Source organism: Scyliorhinus torazame, chromosome 18 (genome assembly GCF_047496885.1).
Source record: "Scyliorhinus torazame isolate Kashiwa2021f chromosome 18, sScyTor2.1, whole genome shotgun sequence".
NCBI lineage: Eukaryota > Metazoa > Chordata > Chondrichthyes > Carcharhiniformes > Scyliorhinidae > Scyliorhinus > Scyliorhinus torazame.
In genome coordinates this window covers 82,878,484-82,897,185 of record NC_092724.1, presented here as the reverse complement: position 1 = coordinate 82,897,185, position 18,702 = coordinate 82,878,484, and the positions used below count along the sequence as shown (strand labels likewise).

Sequence of the window (18,702 nt, the reverse complement as noted above, 5' to 3'; positions counted from 1 at the left end):
GCAGGAGGATGAGCTGATCCGGTTTTTGACGGGATGGTGGTGGAATAAGGCTCTTCACAGGGTCAACTTAACCTCCTCCTGTGCTAGGCTCAGCTTGACTCAGTTCAAGGTGATGCACAGGGCATGTTTGGCCAAGACGAGGGTGTGTTTTTTTTTTCTCTCCAGGATGCGAACGTTATTCTCGGGGGCCGATGAATCATACCCATAATGTTCTGGTCGTATCCTAAACTTGTAAGCTGCTGGGTCTCCTTCTTTAGCACCATATCAGGGATTCTTGGTATTGAGCTGCAGCCTTGTCCGCCTGAGGCCATTTTCTGCGTTTCGGACTCGCCGGTGGCTGCAGACGGGGGTGGAGGCGAATGTTCTTGCATTTGCCTCATTGATAGCCCAGAGGCGAGTTCTGCTTGGGTGGAGATCTCTTACTCCGCCCAGTGCCTCAGCCTGGCTGGATGACCTGATGGAGTTCCTATATCTACCGAAGGTCAAGTACACTAGTAGGGGGATGGTAGAAGGGTTCTTCTAGAGATAGCAGCCATTCATTTCTTTTATCAGTGGGGTGGCACAGTGGTTAGCACTGTTGCCTCACAGCACCAGGGACCTGGATTCAATTCCAGAGTGGCTAAATGTCTGTGGAGTTTGTACATTCTCTCCATGTTGTGTGCGTTTCACTGGGTTCTCTGGTTTCCTCCCACAGTCCAAAGATATGCAGGTTAAGTGGATTGGCCATGCTAAATTGCCCCTTTGTGTCCGAAAGGTTATGTGGGGTTGCTGGTTAACAGGAATAGGAATGGTACTCTTTCAGAGGATCAGTGCAGACCCGATGGGCCGAATGACCTCCTTCTGCACTGTAGTGATTCAATGGGCGCGATTCTCTGGAAAAATTTTCAAAGTGTGGTAGCGAGTTTGAATTGCTGTGATCTTCCCAGTGCTTGGCTCAGCGAGGCCAGCAATGCTATTCAATATGAACTGTCCACTTAACGAGGCCCCATGGGCTTCTCGTCGATTCGCTTGGACTGCACTAGGCCTGACCAAGGTTCTATACAACTGGAACATGGCTTGAAAGTTTTTATACTCAATGTCCTGTCCAATGAAGGTAAGTATTCCATTTGCTTTCTTGAATACCTTGTCCACTTGTGTTGCCACTTTCAAAGATCTGTGATCCTGCACGACAAGATCTCTCTGACATTCTATATTCCTCAGAGTTTTGCCATTTATGGTATAATTTTTGTCAGTCCTACCAAAATGGATTACCTCACATTTGTCTGGATTAAACTCCGTTGCCATTTCTCTGCCCAAGTCGCCAACCTATCTCTGTCCTGCTGTATCCTCTGACAATCCTCAACGCTATCTGGCACTCCACCAACCTTGGTGTCATCCGCAACCTTACTAATCAGACCAGCTACATATTCCTCCAAATCGTTTATGTACACTACAAACAACAAAGGCCCAAGCTCAGGTTCCTGTGGAACACCACAAGTCACAACCTTCTATTCAGAAAAAACATCATTCTACTGCTATCCTTTGCCTTCTGTCACCAAGCCAGTTTTGTATCCATCTTACCACCTCATCTCTGATCACGGGTGACTTCACCTTTTGTACCAGTCTGCCATGAAAACAACATCCACCGCCATCCCCTCATCAATTATCCTTGTCACCTCCTAAAAAAATGTGATCAAGTTAGTGAGGCACGACCTCCCCTTCACAAAACCACGCTGTCTATCACTTATGAGTCCATTTGTTTCCAAATGGGTATAAATCCTGTCCCTGAGAATTCTCTCCAATAATTTACCTCCTACCGACGTGAGGCTCACCAGCCTATAGTTTCCTGGATTATCCATGCAAACGTTCTTAAACAGTGGTGTTACATTAGCTGTTCTCCAGTCCCCTGGGATCTCACCTCTAGCCAAAGAGGATACAAAGATGTCAGTTAAAGCCCCAACAATTTCCTCCCTTGCTTCCCTCAGTATTCTGAGGTAAATCCCATCCGGTCCAGGAGATCTATCAACCTTAATGGCCAGGATTCTCCGAAATCCTGGCCAAGTGTTGACGCCGGCGTCAAAACCAGCGCGAGCGACGCTGGCGTCAATGGGCCTCCAGGCCCAGTCATTCTCCCTTTCCTTGGGGGCTATAACGGCGCCGAAGTGCTGTGCACTGCTCCGGCACCGAAAGCCGGCCCTACACGGCTGGCACCGGACCGCGCATGCGCGCCACTTCCGTCTCTGCGCCTGCTCCCAACAAGGGGCCTGGCACAGAGGAACATAGGCCCCCCCGCCATCGGAGTGGCGTGACGGGATTCGCGCACCCCCACCCCCCCCCCCCACCCCCCCCCCCCCCACTCCCCCCCACCCCCCCCCCCCCCACCTCCTTTCCCTGGCCACCCTCTTGATTTTTACATATGAATAAAACGTTTTGGGATTCACCTTAATCCTACTTGCCAAGAACTTTTCATGACCCCTCCTAGCCCTCCTAATTTCATTCAGTACCTTCCTACTTTCTTTATACTCCTCAAGGGTTTCGACTGTCCTCACTCTTTTTGACCGTACAAAAGCCTCCTTTTTTTTTTTGACGAGGTTCACAATATTCCTCGTTATTCAAGGTGCCCTAAACTTCCCATACACTTTGTTCTCTCAGGAACGTGACTTTCCTGAATGCTAATCAACTGTCACTTTAAAGACTCCCACATGTCCGATGTTGATTTACCCTCCAACAGCCACACCTAATCCAAATCCTTCAATTCCAGTCTAATGTTATCAAAATTTGCCTTTCCCCAGTTCAGCACCTTAACACGAGGATTACCCTCATCCCTATCCAAAAGTACCCTGCAACTTACGGAATTGTGATCACTACTCCCAAAATGTTCCCCTGCTGTAACCTCAACCACCTGTCCAGACTCATTCCCCGATACCAGGTCCAGTATTGCCTCTTCCCCAGTTGGAATATCTACAAATTGCATCAAGAAGCCTTCCTGGATACATCTTAAAAACTCTGCCCCATCCAAACCCCTAGCACTAAGTGAGCACCAGTCATTACAGGGGAAGCTAAAATCCCCGACCACAACAACCCTGTTACTTTTGCACCTATTCAAAATCTCTCTACTTATCTGCTCCTCTATCTCTCACTGGAGGTTGGGGGCCTGTAATAAACCCCCAACATTGTGATTGCCCCCTTCCTGTTCCTGAGCTCTACCCAGATTGCCTCATTGTATGAGCCCTCAGAAGTGTCCTCCCGCAGTACGGCTATAATATTCTTCTTAACCAGTAATGCTACTCCCCCACCCCTTTTACATCCCCCTCTATCTCTCCTGAAGCATCTATATCCTCCAACATTCCGCTGTCAATCCTGCCCTTCCTTTAACCATGTTTCTGCGATAGCCACAACATCATAGTTCCAAGTACTAATAAGTGCTCGAAGTTCAACTGCTTTACCTGCTATACTTCTGGTGTTGAAACAAATACATTTCAAAGCACTGCTTTTGGGCAGACAAGGTGATATTGTTCTCTTTTTTTTGTTCTCTATTTCCCCTTCAGTTATTACACCTTCTAAACTAATGGTCTGGTTCCCACCCCCCTGCCATATTAGTTTAAATCCTCCCGAGTGACTCTAGCAAACCTCCCAGCCAGGATGTTGGTGCCCTACCAGTTTACAATCAACCCGTCCTTCTTGTACAGGTCACACCTGCCCCAGAAGAGATCCAATGGTCCAGAAATCTGAAACCCTCCCTCCTACACCACCAGTTTAGCTACATATTTAGCTGCACTATCCTCCTATTTCTAGCCTCACTGGCACACGGCACAGGGAGTAATCCTGAGATTACTACTCTAGAGGTCTGTCTTTTTAGCTTAGTGCCTTCTCCCTGAACTCCTTCTGCAGAACCTCATCACTCTTCCTGCCTATGTTGTTCATACCAATATGATGTGTACTACGACCTCTGGCTGTTCACCCTCCCCCTTCAGGATTTCCTGTGTTCGCTCAGAGGCATCCTTGACCATGGCACCAGGGGGGCAACACACCATCCTGGAGTCTCTTTCAAGTCCACAGAAGCACCTATCTGTGCCCCTTACTATAGGGTCCCCTATAACTATCTATCTCCTGCACTTTGCCTTCCCCTGCTGAGCAACAGTGCCACTGTTCTGGCTGCTGTTGTTTTCCCCTGATAGGCTTTCCCCCCAACAGTATCCAAAATGGTATACTTGTTTGAGAGGAGAACGGGCTGGTTGCATCGCAAACCGTTTGGTGCCTGACGTGGTTCTAGTTTTCGGCCTATCCCGCTACTCACCAGCTTCGTCTCGCTCGAGCAAAGGTGCAACGAAGCCTGAGAATCGCCCCCTCTGAGTTAAGTCACCGTCAGCCGTTGGGGCGGGGGAGTTTAGTTTTTTAGTTATATATTGAAGGGTTGTGATTTAGTGGGGTTGTTATCAATGATTGTGCTCTTCATGTGTTGTACCTTTGTTATTGCTGTTTAGTTTGTTGTTTATTTTGTTATAATGAAACATGATGTACCATCAATTCACTACAAGGTGATGCGAACGAGTGAACATCGGCTTTATTATCCAAGAACTTGCCTGCCTGTGACTGCTGTAACAATGAGCGCCATCCACAGGCGGCAGGTCTATATACCGCCACGGGGCGGCGGAGCCAGAGGCGGCGCCCACCAAGGTTCCAGTACAATACATGGAAGGAGATCATATTACCATTCCCTGGCCATAGGCCACAGTACTATACAGACAACTTATATTATGGTGAATACATTCACCACATTCACCCCCTATTAAAAATGAAGTCCAACGGGGGTGAAGTGGGGTCAATCACACGTTCAATCTGTCTGGAGGCCGGATTGTTCTTTTGGACCTCCTCAGCTCTGGCGGTGCGGCGGGTAAGGGAGCGTGTTGTCTGGAGTTTCGGTCCGGCGTGTCGGCGACGGTTGAGGGGTGAGGGTAGGCAGGGGGGTGGTGGATGGCGGCAGTGTAGGCGCAGGACAGTACAGGAGCCCCGGGGGGGGGGGGTGAGGGATTCGGGGGTAGCGGTAGGCGGTGGGGAGGGGGGCACGTTGACATGGGAACCAGCGGGCGCCAGGTCCCGGAGGGAGACCGTATCTTGCCGTCCGTCTTGGTGCACGACGTAGGCATATTGGCGGTTGGCGTGCAGCAGCTGGACCCTCTCGACCAGGGAGTCAGTTTTATGGCACCTCGTATGCTTCCGGAGAAGGACAGGTCCAGGAGTTGTCAGCCAAGATGGAAGATGGACTTCCGAGGGAAGACAAGCAAACGGTCGTGAGGGGTCTCGTTTGTGGCTGTGCAGAGGAGCGATCTAATGGAGTGGAGCGCTTCGGGGAGGACCTCCTGCCAGCGAGGAATCTGGAGACTTCTAGACCGAAAGGCAAGAAGAACAGCCTTCCATACCTTTCCACCTGCCTGTTTCCCTGTGGGATGTAGCTCGTAGTCCTGCTCGAGGCGATGCCCTTACTGAGCAGGTACTGACGCAGCTCATCGCTCATGAAAGAGGTGCCCCGGTCACTGTGGACGTATGCAGGGAAACCGAACAGGGTGAAAATGCTGTGCTGTGCCTTTATAACAGTGGCCGAGGTCATGTCGGGACATGGGATAGCGAAGGGGAAGGCGGAGTACTCGCCAATGACGGTCAGGAAGTATATATTGCGGTTGGTGGAAGGGAGGGGCCCTTTGAAATCGATACTGAGGCGCTCAAAGGGCCGGGAGGCCTTTACCAGGTGGGCCTTGTCTGGCTCGTAGAAGTGCGGTTTGCACTCTGCGCAGACTTGGGAATCCCTGGTCATGGCCCTGACCTCCTCGGTGGAGTAGGGCAGATTGCGGGCCTTAATAAAGTGGCTAAAGCCGAGTGACCCCCGGGTGACAGAGGTCATTGTGGATAGCCCGAAGTCGGTCATCTTGCGCGCAGGAGCATGTGCTGTGGGACAGGGCATCTGAGGGCTCGTTGAGCTCCTCAGGACGATACTTGATATTGTAAGTATAGGTGGAGAGTTCGATCCTCTACCTCAAGGTTTTGTCTTTTTTAATTTTGCCCCGTTGTGCGTTGTCGAACATAAAGGCGACCTACCGTTGGTCGGTGACAAGGGTGAACCTCCTACCGGCTAGGTAGTGCATCCAATGCTGCACCGCTTCCACAATGGCTTGCGCTTTCTTCTCGACAGAGGAGTGTCGAATCTCGGAGGCGTGGAGGGTTCTAGAAAAGAAGGCTACTGGCCTGCCCGCCTGGTTGAGGGTGGCGGCCAGAACGACGTCTGACGCATCGCTCTCTACCTGGAAGGGGACGGACTCGTCCACTGCGTGCATCGCGGCCTTTGTGATATCGGCCTTGATGCGGCTGAAGGCCGAGCGGGCCTCAGCCGTCAGGGGGAATATAGTGGCTTTGATAAGTGGGCGGGCTTTGTCCGCATATGTTGGGGACCCACTGGGCGTACTAGGAGAATAGTCCCAGGCAGCGTTTGAGGGCCCTGAGGCTGTGGGGAAAGGGAAGTTCCATGAGGGGCGCATGCTGTCGGGGTCGGGCCCTAGGACCCCGTTTTCCACGACATAGCTGAGGATGGCTAGCCAGGTTGTGCGGAAAACGCACTTCTCCTTGTTATATGTGAGATTGAGGGATTGGGCGGTCTGGAGGAACCTCTGAAGGTTGGCGTTGTGGTCCTGCTGATCATGACTGCAGATGGTAACATTGTCCAAGTACGGGTATGTAGCCCGCAGCCCACACTGGTCCACCATTCAGTCCATCGTTCTCTGGAAGACCGAGACCCCATTAGTGACGCCGAAAGGGACCCTGAGGAAGTGGAAGAGTCGGCCGGCTGCTTCAAAAGCAGTGTAGTGGCGATCTTCCGGGCGGATCGGGAGCTGGTGGTAGGCAGACTTCAGGTCTACTGTGGAGAACACCCGGTACTGTGCGATCTGGTTGACCATCTCCGCTATGCGGGGGAGGGGTTACGCATCAAAATTGCGTGAACCAGTTTATGGTCTGGCTGCAGTCCACAACCATCTGATTCTTTTCCCAGGTCCTGACAACCACCACTCGTGTTCTCCAGGGGCTGTTGTTGGCCTCGATGACCCCCTCCCTCAAGAGTCGCTGGACCTCCAACTTGATAAAAGTCATGTCTTGTGCACTGTACCGCCTGCTCCTGGTGGCGACGGGCTTACAGTCAGGGGTGAGGTTCGCAAAGAGCGAAGGGGGGTGACCTTAAGGGTCGCGAGGGGGTAGGGGTCTGCCGAATTTTAGGGTCAGGCTTCGGTGACTGCATTGGAAGTTGAGTCCAAGTAGTAGGGGGGCGCAGAGGTGAGGGAGGACATACAGTTTAAAATGGGCGTACTCAGCGCCCTGTATCGCGAGGTTCGCGACACAGTACCCCCCGATCTGTACCGAATGGATCCGGAGGCAAGGGAGATTGTCTGGGAGGCAGGGTAGATGTGGAGGGAGCAGCACCTTACCGTGTCGGGGTGGACGAAGCTCTCTGTGCTCCCGGAGTCGAAAAGACAGGGGGTCTCGCGGCCATTTACCCGGATGGCCATCATCGAATTCTTCAGATGTTTTGGCCGTGACTGGTCGAGGGTGACTGCGCTGAGCTGCGGGTAGTCTGCGTGGTCGGAGGTATCGGGGTCATAAGATGGCCACCCCATCGGTCGCACGTGTCGGTTGGTGTTGAAGATGGTGGGCAATATGGCACCCCCCACGAGCTGCACAAGGCAGATGACGCGTCTGAAGGGGGCAGTACCGGCAGGCACGCAGCCACATTGTGGGGTCTGTGGGCCTGCGAGTCCGTGGATCGGGCCTGGTAAGCTTTTGACTTCTGGGCTTTGGATCGGGCCAGACAAACTCTGGCAAAATGTCCCTTTTTGCCGCAGTCGCTGCATGTCGCGGTGCAGGCTGGGCAACGCTGCCGGGGGTGTTGGCCCTGACCGGAGAAGTAGCAAGACGGTCCCTTGGGCTGAACGGGCAACTGCGCGGCACAGGCCTGGTACATAGCGTGTGGTGCCCACGAGGGGTCGCTGGGTCTGCCGGGAACGCACTGAGGCTCTGGTAGGCCACCTCTAACGAGGTGGCTAGTTTTACCGTCTCCTGTAGATCAGTGGCCCCATTTTCCAGCAGTCGCTGCCGGACGTAGTTAGACCGGACCCCAGCCACGTATGTGTCCCGGATCATCAGCCTCATGTGCTCATCGGCCTTCACATCCCTGTAGTTGCAGTTGCAGTGTCAGGTTCTCTAGATACTCGTCCAGCCATTCCCTGGCGCGTTGACGGCGGGTAGTGAGGAGGTGCCGCGCGAACACTTTGTTCACTGGCTTCACGAACTGTCTCTTTAGAATCGCGACTACTGCTTCGTACGTGACTGCATCCTCAATCATACCCGAGATTCGGTGGCTCACCCGGGCGTGGAGGAGGCGCAGCTTGAGGCGTCGGAGGGAGGCGTTTCAGAGGAGTCGAGGTAGGCTTCAAAACAGCGGAGCCAGTGGGAGAAGATTTCCTTAGCTTCTGCTGCTCGTGCGCGGGTTCCAGTTTATCAGGCTTCAGATCGGCTTCCATCGTGATGTCTTTGGATAATAAATTGATGTACCATCAACTCACTACAAGACGATGAGAACGAGTGAACATAGGCTTTATTATCCAAGAACTTGCCTGACTGTGACTGCTGTAACAATGAGCGCCGCCCACAGGCGGCAGGTCTATATACCGCCAGGGGGGGGGGGGTGCTGAGCCAGAGGCAGAGCCCACCGGGGTTCCACTACAATACATGGAAGGAGATCAGATTACCATTCCCTGGCCATAGGCCACAGTACTATACAGCCAACTTATATTATGGTGAATATATACACCACAAAACATTTCTTCAATAAAAATAAAAATATTTCAATAAAAATATTTTTGAAAAACTAAGTTAAAAATGTAACAGGTTTTGAGCTGGTGAAAAGGGGAGGATGGGAAGTAAAACATTAGGGAAGGTCTGTGATCGGATGAAGGACAGGTCAGATTAAATGATGAAAAGTTCCCTGGTGCAAGACAAATGGAGTAGTAATAGAGAACAAAGAAAATTACAGCACAGGAACAAGCCCTTCGGCCCTCCAAGCCTGCACCGACCATGCTGCCCGTCTCAACTAAAACCCTTCCGAGAACCATATCTGTCTATTCCCATCCTATTCATGTATTTGTCAAGACGCCACTTAAAAGTCACTATCGTATCTGCTTCCACCACCTCCTCCGGCAGCGAGTTCCAGGCACCCACTACCCTCTGTGGGTAACTTGTCTCGTACATCTCCTTTCAACCTAGCTTCTCGCATCTTAAACCTATGCCCCCTAGTAATTGACTCTTCCAACCAAGGCAGAGTTTCTGACTATCCACTCTGTCCATGCCCCTCATAATCTTGTAGACTTCTACAGGTCACCCCTCAACCTCTGTCGTTCCAGTGCGAGCAAAACAAGTTTCTCCAACCTCTCCTCTTACCTAATGCCCTCCATACCGGCAACATCCTGGTAAATTTTTCTGTACCCTCGCTAAAGCCTCCATATCCTTCTGGCAGTGTGGCGACCAGAACTGAACACTATATTCCAAGTGCAGCCTAACTAAGGTTCTATAAAGCTGCAGCATGTCTTGCCAATTTTTAAACTCAACGTCTTGGCCGAATGAAACGAGTAAAGAAACCAAAATGTCCAGAGGACGTGTGAATGGCAGGATAGCAGCAAAATGGGCATGGTGGAGGTTGGGGTTGGAATTTAAAAAGACCTGATGCATCCCTGGCTGTGCTACACTTGTTGAAAGAAAATTTACTGAGCACCTCCATGGGGGTAGCAAGTTTCCAAGGGGTCTAGGTTCGAGCCTGCTGAAGGTTTAAAACTTTGTATTATTGACTCCATTCCAGAGAAGGGTAAGGGAGCTACAAATTTATTTTCTCAGAGGCACTCAGTAGTTGCCAATACCCACCAACCCAGATCTAGGCATTTCCACCAAAGATGCACCTCCAGTGGTGTTGGTGTTATCAGTGTCATTTATAGTAAGGTAGCCTGGGGGCCAGTAGCTGGGATGGGGGGTGGGTGGGGGCGGGGGTTATATATTGGTGCTTAACACCAAGTTGAAATCCCTGACAAACCATTCCCCATGAATTTGTTTTTGTTTTTTAAATTTAGAGTACCCAATTCATGTTTTCCAATTAAGGGGCAATTTAGTGTGGCCAATCCACCTACCCTGCACATCTTTTTTGGGTTGTGGGGGCGAAACCCACGCAAACAAGGAGAGAATGTGCAAACTCCACATGGACAGTGACCCAGAGCTGGGATCGAACTTGGGACCTCGGCACCGTGAGGCAACAGTGCTCACCACTGCGCCACCGTGCTGTCCAATTCCCAGTGAATTTTGAAGTCACAAGATTTGAACAAACCTGAGAAAAAAAAAATGACAAAATATTTTGTGCAAGCTGCTGGGGCAGCACGGTAGCATTGTGGATAGCACAATTGTTTCACAGCGCCAGGGTCCCAGGTTCGATTCCGGCTTGGGTCTCTGTCTGTGCGGAGTCTGCACATCCTCCCCGTGTGTGCGTGGGTTTCCTCCGGGTGCTCCGGTTTCCTCCCACAGTCCAAAGATGTGCATGTTAGGTGGATTGGCCATGGTAAATTGCCCTTAGTGTCCAAAATTGCCCTTAGTGTTGGGTGGGATTTACTGGGTTATGGGGATAGGGTGGAGGTGTTGACCTTGGGTTGGGCGCTCTTTCATGGGCCGGTGCAGACTCGATGGGCCGAATGGCCTCCTTCTGCACTGTAAATTCTATGAAAAACACGCAGTGGTTCATGTAAAACATCAATGAGGTAGAATCCAGTTACAACCTCTCTGCTGTATCATCACTCCGTCTAGGATTTCTGCTTCAGCTCATTGATAATCAAACACACCAGTGAAAGAGGGTGGACATTCACCAGTTTGTGGAGGTAATCTGATGTGAGAAACTGTGTGCGTCGTCACTCTGAAAAGGAATCTCTGCCTATTCTGTTTGACTTACTTGTGCTTGTAGAGTTACCAACTCTTATGGATACTTTATGTTCCAGGACATGGGCAAGATTGCATTAATGTACTGTCGACTAATCGAAGAGAGGGCAGAAGAACTGTCATTTAAAGACTATCGAGTAAACTCAAGTGATGTGAGTGTTGACTGTAACTCATTTGGAACTGCACCTCGTTAAACATGTCATTAGAAGATACAAAACATTTGCATCTCCTTGAGGCCTCTTGCCGACATTGGTAAAAGCTAACCTGCATTTTGTTAAGAATTCCCGCAAGCAGAAGAATATTGATTCAGTCCAGGTAGTTTGTGATAGAGACACATCGTTGAAAACAAAATTTATTCTCAGATGTGGAGGTTACTGACAAGGTTGACTTTTATTACCCATTCCCCTACCTGCCCTGCAAATGTGCTGTTGGGCCTTCTCCTCGAGCTGTTGGGCTTTCTCCTTGAGCCAATGTGGCCCTTGTGTAGTCCCACAGTGATGTTGTATTGGGAATTCCAGGATATTATCTTAGCGATGAGGAAGGAGCACGGATATGTCCAAGTCAGGTGTGTGTCAGAGGAAAATCAGCTCTAGAGTTCCCAGCCTCACTTACTGAGAGTGGAGTTTTGTTGGATGGGGTGGGCTATATCATGGAATCCCTATAGCGCAGAAGGAGGCCATTCGGCCCATTGAGTCTGCACCTATCCTCCGAAAGAGCACCCTACTTACCCAGGCTCTATCACCCTTAATGACACCTAACCTTTTGGACATTAAGGGGCAATTTAGCATGGCCAATCCACGTATCAATCAACATATCGCCTCCTTATTCCTTTCAATCTTGGTAGGTATTGGTCCATTATTGTAGATTCTCAGTTTAAATAAAAAATGTCAATAGAGGCTGAAGAAATCTATTGAGTGACATATGGCTGTTTCCACTAGCGGGTGAAAGCAGAACTAGGGGGCATAACCTCAAAATAAGGGGAAGTAGATTTAGGATTGAGTTTAGGAGGAACTTCTTCACCCAAAGGGTTGTGAATCTGTGGAATTTCCTGCCCAGTGAAGCAGTTGAGGCTCCTTCATTAAATGTTTTCCAGATAAAGATAGATAGTTTCTTGAAGAATAAATGAATAAAGGGTTATGGCGCTCAGGCGGGAAAGTGGAGCTGAGTCCGCAAAAGATCAGCCATGATCTCATTGAATGGCAGAGCAGGCTTGAAGGGCCAGGTGGCCTACTCCTACTCATAGTTCTTATGTTATGTTCTTATGTTCACTCTACTTTCATCCCTAGTCAATAAGTGGAGTGAGGTCACTACAATTATGTGTGGTTCTCAATAACATGAAGCAACTGCGGGAGGTTATTTCCAAGCTGCCAGAAGACCTAGACTGGCAAGGCCTGAAGGAAGAAACAGCCAACATGATTTCAGGGGACCAGATCCAACACACACTGCTCACCCAACTTGAAACAATCAACAGTTCCATTAACAAGAAGATCGAGGGTGTGATCCAAACCCTTGCACAGAAGGTACTGAAAACACTTCAATGTAATCTGAATATCTAACACTACAGGAAAAATTAAGGACTGAAAACCGTGGGATGTCTGTTTCACCACTCAATGAGTAGCAGGGGTAGGATCCAGTTGCTTGCAGCTACCTATTCTAATCCCGTTCCAATTCCCAGGACAGGGCTCATCTGCATATTTGGGGAATTCAGATTAGCAGCGCTCAGTCCTATTTGTCAACAGGAAGTGAAGCAGCACATGGCAAAACCCCTATGGGTACTAAAAGCCAGTCCCAGACCAAAACAGCGTGGCACCGGGGAATGGTTTGCTCCAATGGAGCTAGAATTACATAGAGTAGGGTAACTGATACCCCCCTGGGATCAATTCCGTGATAAAATCTGAGTTTTCATGCCAGCCCTCTGGAGACATGAGTTTCCATGAAGTCTTTTATGAATTTAGGAAATAGGAGCAGGGGTAGGCCATTCGGCCCTTTGGATCTGCTCCACCATTCCTTATGATCATGGCTAAGCATCCAACTCAATAGCCTAAACTCGCTTTTTGCCCAAAGCCTTTGAAATCCTTCATCTTACGTACTATATCTAACAGCTACTTGAAAACATACAATGTTTTGGGCCTCAACTACTTCCTGTGATAACGAATTCCACAGGCTCACTATAGATAAAATTTACAGTGCAGAAGGAGGCCATTCGGCCCATCGAGTCTGCACCGGCCCTTGGAAAGAGCACCCCACCCAAGGTCCACACCTCCACCCTATCCCCATAACCCAGCAACCCCACCCAACACTAAGGGCAATTTTGAACACTAAGGGCAATTTAGCATGGCCAATCCACCTAACCTGCACATCTTTGGACTGATCTCTGGGTGAAGAAATATCTCCTCATCTCTGTCCTAAATGGTCTACCCCATATCCTCAAACTGTGACCCCTAGTTCTGGACACACCCACCATCAGGAACATCCTTCCTGCATCTACCTTATTAGAATTATATAGGTTTTGATGAGATCCCGCCTTATTCTTCTGAACTCCAGCGAATATAATTCTAACTGATTCAATCTCCCTTCCTACGTCTGTCCCACCATCCCAAGAATCAGTCTGGTAAACCTTCACTGCACTCCCTCTACAGCAAGAATATCCTTCCTCAGAGAAGGGGACCAAAACTGCACACAATATGTGGCCTCACCAAGGCCCTGTATAATTGCAGCAAGACATCCCTGCTCCTGTATTTGAATCCTCTTGAAATGAAGGCCAGCATGCTGATCTGATTGTTTTTCAAATTCCAGATTCCCAACTCCCCCGGTAACCTTTTGATTCCCTTGCCGAACAAGAACTATCTGCCTCCACTGGAAAAATATTAAATGACACCGGCTTCTGAGGTAGCGGAACACTCTCTATAGCAAGCTAACAATGTAGGAGGCAGGTGGGTGGAACATCTGCCAAACCTCCATGCCACCCCATACCCCCACCCCCACATCCAACAATTGAGAAACAACAAATTAATCTATATTCAGTTACAATCTGGTTCCGCCCTCTGTTTTGGTCCCTTGCACTTTGTCCAGACTGAAATCTTGGTTTCTTGATTGTTGATTCATGATCCACTTGATAGGATTTCAGTAATTACCTTGATTCATATAGTTATATATAAAGCTATAACTGCTTCCCCAGCCATACACAATATCTGTCTGGGGTTTTCCCGCCATGTCATGGCAGGACCCATCTCGGGATGCAGTGTGCCACCCAAAATTCAATTTATTTTCAGCAGGACCGGAAAATTGGCAGGAAATTCACGGCAATATTGTGTTTGGCTGGGTAAGCAGTTATAGTTTGATGTCGAGGTTAACAACGGATTCAACTGATGTAGTGTGAATGGTTGAAATGTCATCAGGATGGAGATCTCAGGGCAATAGTGGCTGATTGTCTGACTTGAATGGCCACAGTTACTTTGGGGTGTTCCTCATGTTCCACTTGTAGAGCAGGTGGCTGCACCTTCTTAATCAATGACGAGAGACTGAGTTAATTGGGAATAGTAGAACATAGAACAGTACAGCACAGAACAGGCCCTTCGGCCCTCGATATTGTACCGAGCATTGTCCGAAACCAAGATCAAGCTATCCCACTCCCTGTCATTCTGGTGTGCTCCATGTGCCTATCCAATAACCACTTGAAAGTTCCTAAAGTGTCCGACTCCACTATCACAGCAGGCAGTCCATTCCACACCCTAACCACTCTCTGAGTAAAGAACCTACCTCGGACATCCCTCCTATATCTCCCACCCTGAACCTTATAGTTATGCCCCCTTGTAACAGCTACATCCACCCGAGGAAATAGTCTCTGAACATCCACCCTATCTATCCCCCTCATCATCTTATAAACCTCTATTAAGTCGCCTCTCATCCTCCTCCGCGCCAAAGAGAAAAGCCCTAGCTCTCTCAACCTTTCCTCAAAAGACCTATCCTGCAATCCAGGCAGCATCCTGGTAAATCTCCTTTGCACCCTTTCCAATGCTTCCACATTCTTCCTATAATGAGGTGACCAGAACTGCACACAATACTCCAAATGTGGTCTCACCAGGGTCATGTTCAGTTGCAGCATAACCCCACGGCTCTTAAACTCAAGCCCCCTGTTAATAAACGCTAACACACTATAGGCCTTCTTCATGGCTCTATCCACTTGAGTGGCAACCTTCAGAGATCTGTGGACATGAACCCCAAGATCTCTCTGTTCCTCCACATTCCTCAGAACCCTGCCGTTGACCCTGTAATCCGCATTCAAATTTTTCCTACCAAAATGAATCACCTCGCACTTATCAGTAATTGAATGTGGGTGTATGCATCATAGTGAGAAAAAGCTCCTTCTTTGTTTAATTTTTTATTGGAGCAACCCGCATTGCCCAGACAAGGCGACCTCTTGAGGAGCAATTTTTTGTGTAACTGAAGCTTGCTACACCACCTCAGGAGAACATGAGGAGTCAGTAATGGAGTTGTACTCAGTATCGACTGGACAAAGTAGAGGTGAACATCTCCCTTCTGAGAAGGTAATTGTTGAACCAGTTGGGTTTTTATAACCACTCAGGAGCTATCGTGACCATGTTCTCTGATTTACCCTCTCTTAAATCACGCTAAACAGTAGATATTGAGCTTCCAAAATAGGTCAAGCTCCCCACCAACCATTAATCATTGCTTATTTTTAATTGCATAAGTTTCCAACCATCATTCAGCGGTTATTTTTTTGATAGTGCAAGTTTTCTGATGATGGTTTGGGAGAATAGGTCCTGGTAATGCTTCAAGGAACATGATGACTGAAGAGATTTCTTTTATTCTTTGAACTGAGACCTCTTTTCCAATGCAGTTCAACCACAAAAACGGCCTGCTTAGAGGAGGGATTACAGCAAAACTTTCTATTTATTTGAATAGCAACAAATTAAATTACGAGCGATGACTAAACATCCGCACCTTGAATGAATTTCTGTGGGGTTTTCCCAAACTTCTTCTCTAGCTTCGGTTCAAGATAGGCAGAACCAGCAGTGAAATGGTGTAAACAGTTAAATGGCTATTCCTGTTATTTCTTCCACTGGAGTTACAACAGGTTAACAGGAGAGGCCAATGAGAAATATCCCTCAGGACCTGTGTAAAGTGAAACTGCAGATTAACCTCCTTGACCTAGACTGACCCAGAGCAAAATTTTATGTTTGACTAAGTCACTGGTTCTACAGATGTCCTTTGCCAGGCAAAAGAGGACAGTCTCGTTGCCCTCATTGCTTGGGTTCAGTTTCTTGTTTGTCAAGCTGATGCAGTTATGATTGTCTTCACCTGTCATCCTGTTATAAAATTAAGCCATTGGAGCCAATTCTTTCATATTCGCATTTTGGTCTGAGTTTAGGAATTTTAAAATCTGAGATCCGCGAAGGCTGCAGGTCCCTGGCTAATACAAATCAATTTTACCAAATCTAACCCTTCTTGTCTTTGTGTTTATCAGCTGCAGGCCGACATAAAGAAACACATTGACAACCTATCAGCTCCAAGTGACGCCAATATTTCAGTGGTTAATGTAAGTACTACAACCTTAACAACAGTCGCAGAAATATGTGACAGAAATCCAAAACTTGGGTTGTTCTATCTGGACAATCTCTGACAGGGAGGTAGAAAGTCATTCCAAATAGCTCTCCAATGGCTTAATTTTGAAAGGAATGAGCCAACTTGAAGATCCCAGAACTACAGTTTGAGCCTGGTCTATAATGAGCTGTGACTCAGTAATAACTTGAGATTATGTGTTCATTCCCACACCAGAGACTTGAACACAAAATCTAGTCTTGACCCACCCATTTCCGAGGGAGTGCTGCAGTGTTGGAAATGTCAGCTGGGACTTTCCGGACCACCCCCACACCACCTTCAGTGTGCTTTCCAGCAGTGGATGGGACCCACCATTGGCCGGCAGTGGGATCTTCCAGTCCCACCGAAGGCAATGGCGTCTTCCACAGCTCGCTGGAGAACCTGCCACCGCTGGTGGAAAATTCAGGCCACTGTATTTTGGATGAGATGTTAAATCTAGGCCCTTCCTTCTCCCTCAGATGGAGGCAAAAGATTCTTTCCCCAGAGTCCTCGCCAATATTTATCCCTCGAGCAAAATCATTCAGTTTATCTGAGTACTAACTCATTTACTGTTTGTGGGAGCTTGTTGCATGCAAATTAGCTGCTGCATTTCCTACATTACGCCAGAAACTACACTTTAAAAATACTTTAAAGTGACTTTGGGTATTCTGAAGTCATTAAGGTGGTGGTTAGCACTGCTAACGGCACAGTGGTGGGCAGCTTGGTGGCACAGTGGTTTGCACTGCTGGCTCGCAGCACCAGGGACCCGGGTTCAATTCCAACCTTGGGTGACGGTATGGAGTTTGTACATTATCTCCGTGTCTGCATTGGTCCGGTTTTCTCCTACAATCCAAAGATGTGCAGGTTAGGTGGATTGACCATTTTAAATTGCCCCTTAGCGTCCAGGGATGTGCAGGTTAGTTACAGTGTGGGGGCCTTGGTGAGGTACTCTTTCAGAGGGTAGGTACGGACACGATGGACTGAATGGCCTCCTTCTGCACTGTAGAGATTCTATGATTTCTATGATAAAGGAGAAGTAATACGAACAATTAAAATATAAAGGGGACCGTCTGGAGCATTGAAAATGATTAAAAGGTTGCTCAGATGGATTGGTTGGTTGTTTAATTCTCTTCATATGGATGATTTAATTAACTGGAATTTAATTTCACCCTGCTGGCGGGATAATCCGTTACGCCGGCTGGACAATGGGGTTTCCCATTGTGGGGCAGCCCCCACGCCATCGAGAAACCCCGGGCTGCCATCAAAACGGAGCATCCCGCCGGCGGAGAATCCAGCCCAATGTCTTTCATATCCCAAAGCACGTTATAAAAGCAAAATTTTATGCTTAGCAGCATAAGGCGATATTAGGGTATATCGTCAAAGGCTTGGTCAAAGATGTAGATTTTTAAGAGGCGTTGGGAAGGAATGCCAGAGTTCAGGACCTTGGCAACTGAAGGTACAACTACCAGTGGTGGAGCAATTAAAATCGGGGACACGGTGACGCGGATGTGCCAAGTAGTCGCACATCAGGTGGCTCTCCCCCATAAGACTGAAAATAGGCACAATTGGCCGAATTTGAACCCCGGTAACTAAAGACCAGTGAGCCTTACTTCTGTTGTGGGCAAAATCTTGGAAAGGTTTATAAGAGATAGGATGTATAATCTGGAAAGGAATAATTTGATTAGAGATAGTCAACACGGTTTTGTGAAGGGTAGGCCGTGCCTCACAAACCTTATTGAGTTCTTTGAGAAGGTGACCAAACAGGTGGATGAGGGTAAAGCAGTTGATGTGGTGTATATGGATTTCAGTAAAGCGTTTGATAAGGTTCCCCACAGTAGGCTACTGCATAAAATACGGAGGCATGGGATTCAGGGTGATTTAGCAGTTTGGATCAGAAATTGGCTAGCTGGAAGAAGACAAAGGGTGGTGGTTGATGGGAAATGTTCAGACTGGAGTCCAGTTACTAGTGGTGTACCACAAGGATCTGTTTTGGGGCCACCGCTGTTTGTCCTTTTTATAAATGACCTGTAGGAGGACGTAGAAGGATGGGTGAGTAAATTTGCAGATGACACTACAGTCGGTGGAGTTGTGGACAGTGCGGAAGGATGTTACAAG

General features: G+C 48.6%; 1 protein-coding gene across 1 annotated transcript in view; it reads left to right on the top strand.

Annotated features, from left to right (window-relative positions):
- The window catches only part of unc13d (unc-13 homolog D (C. elegans)), a 653,595-nt gene extending 636,965 nt beyond the window's left edge, over positions 1-16,630 (top strand). The window contains exons 22-24 of the mRNA XM_072481965.1: positions 11,046-11,138; positions 12,273-12,506; positions 16,475-16,630. Of these exons, the coding sequence (XP_072338066.1) occupies positions 11,046-11,138; positions 12,273-12,506; positions 16,475-16,630 (483 nt within the window). The remainder of the gene's footprint in view (positions 1-11,045; positions 11,139-12,272; positions 12,507-16,474) is intronic.
- The last annotated feature ends 2,072 nt before the right edge of the window (positions 16,631-18,702 follow it).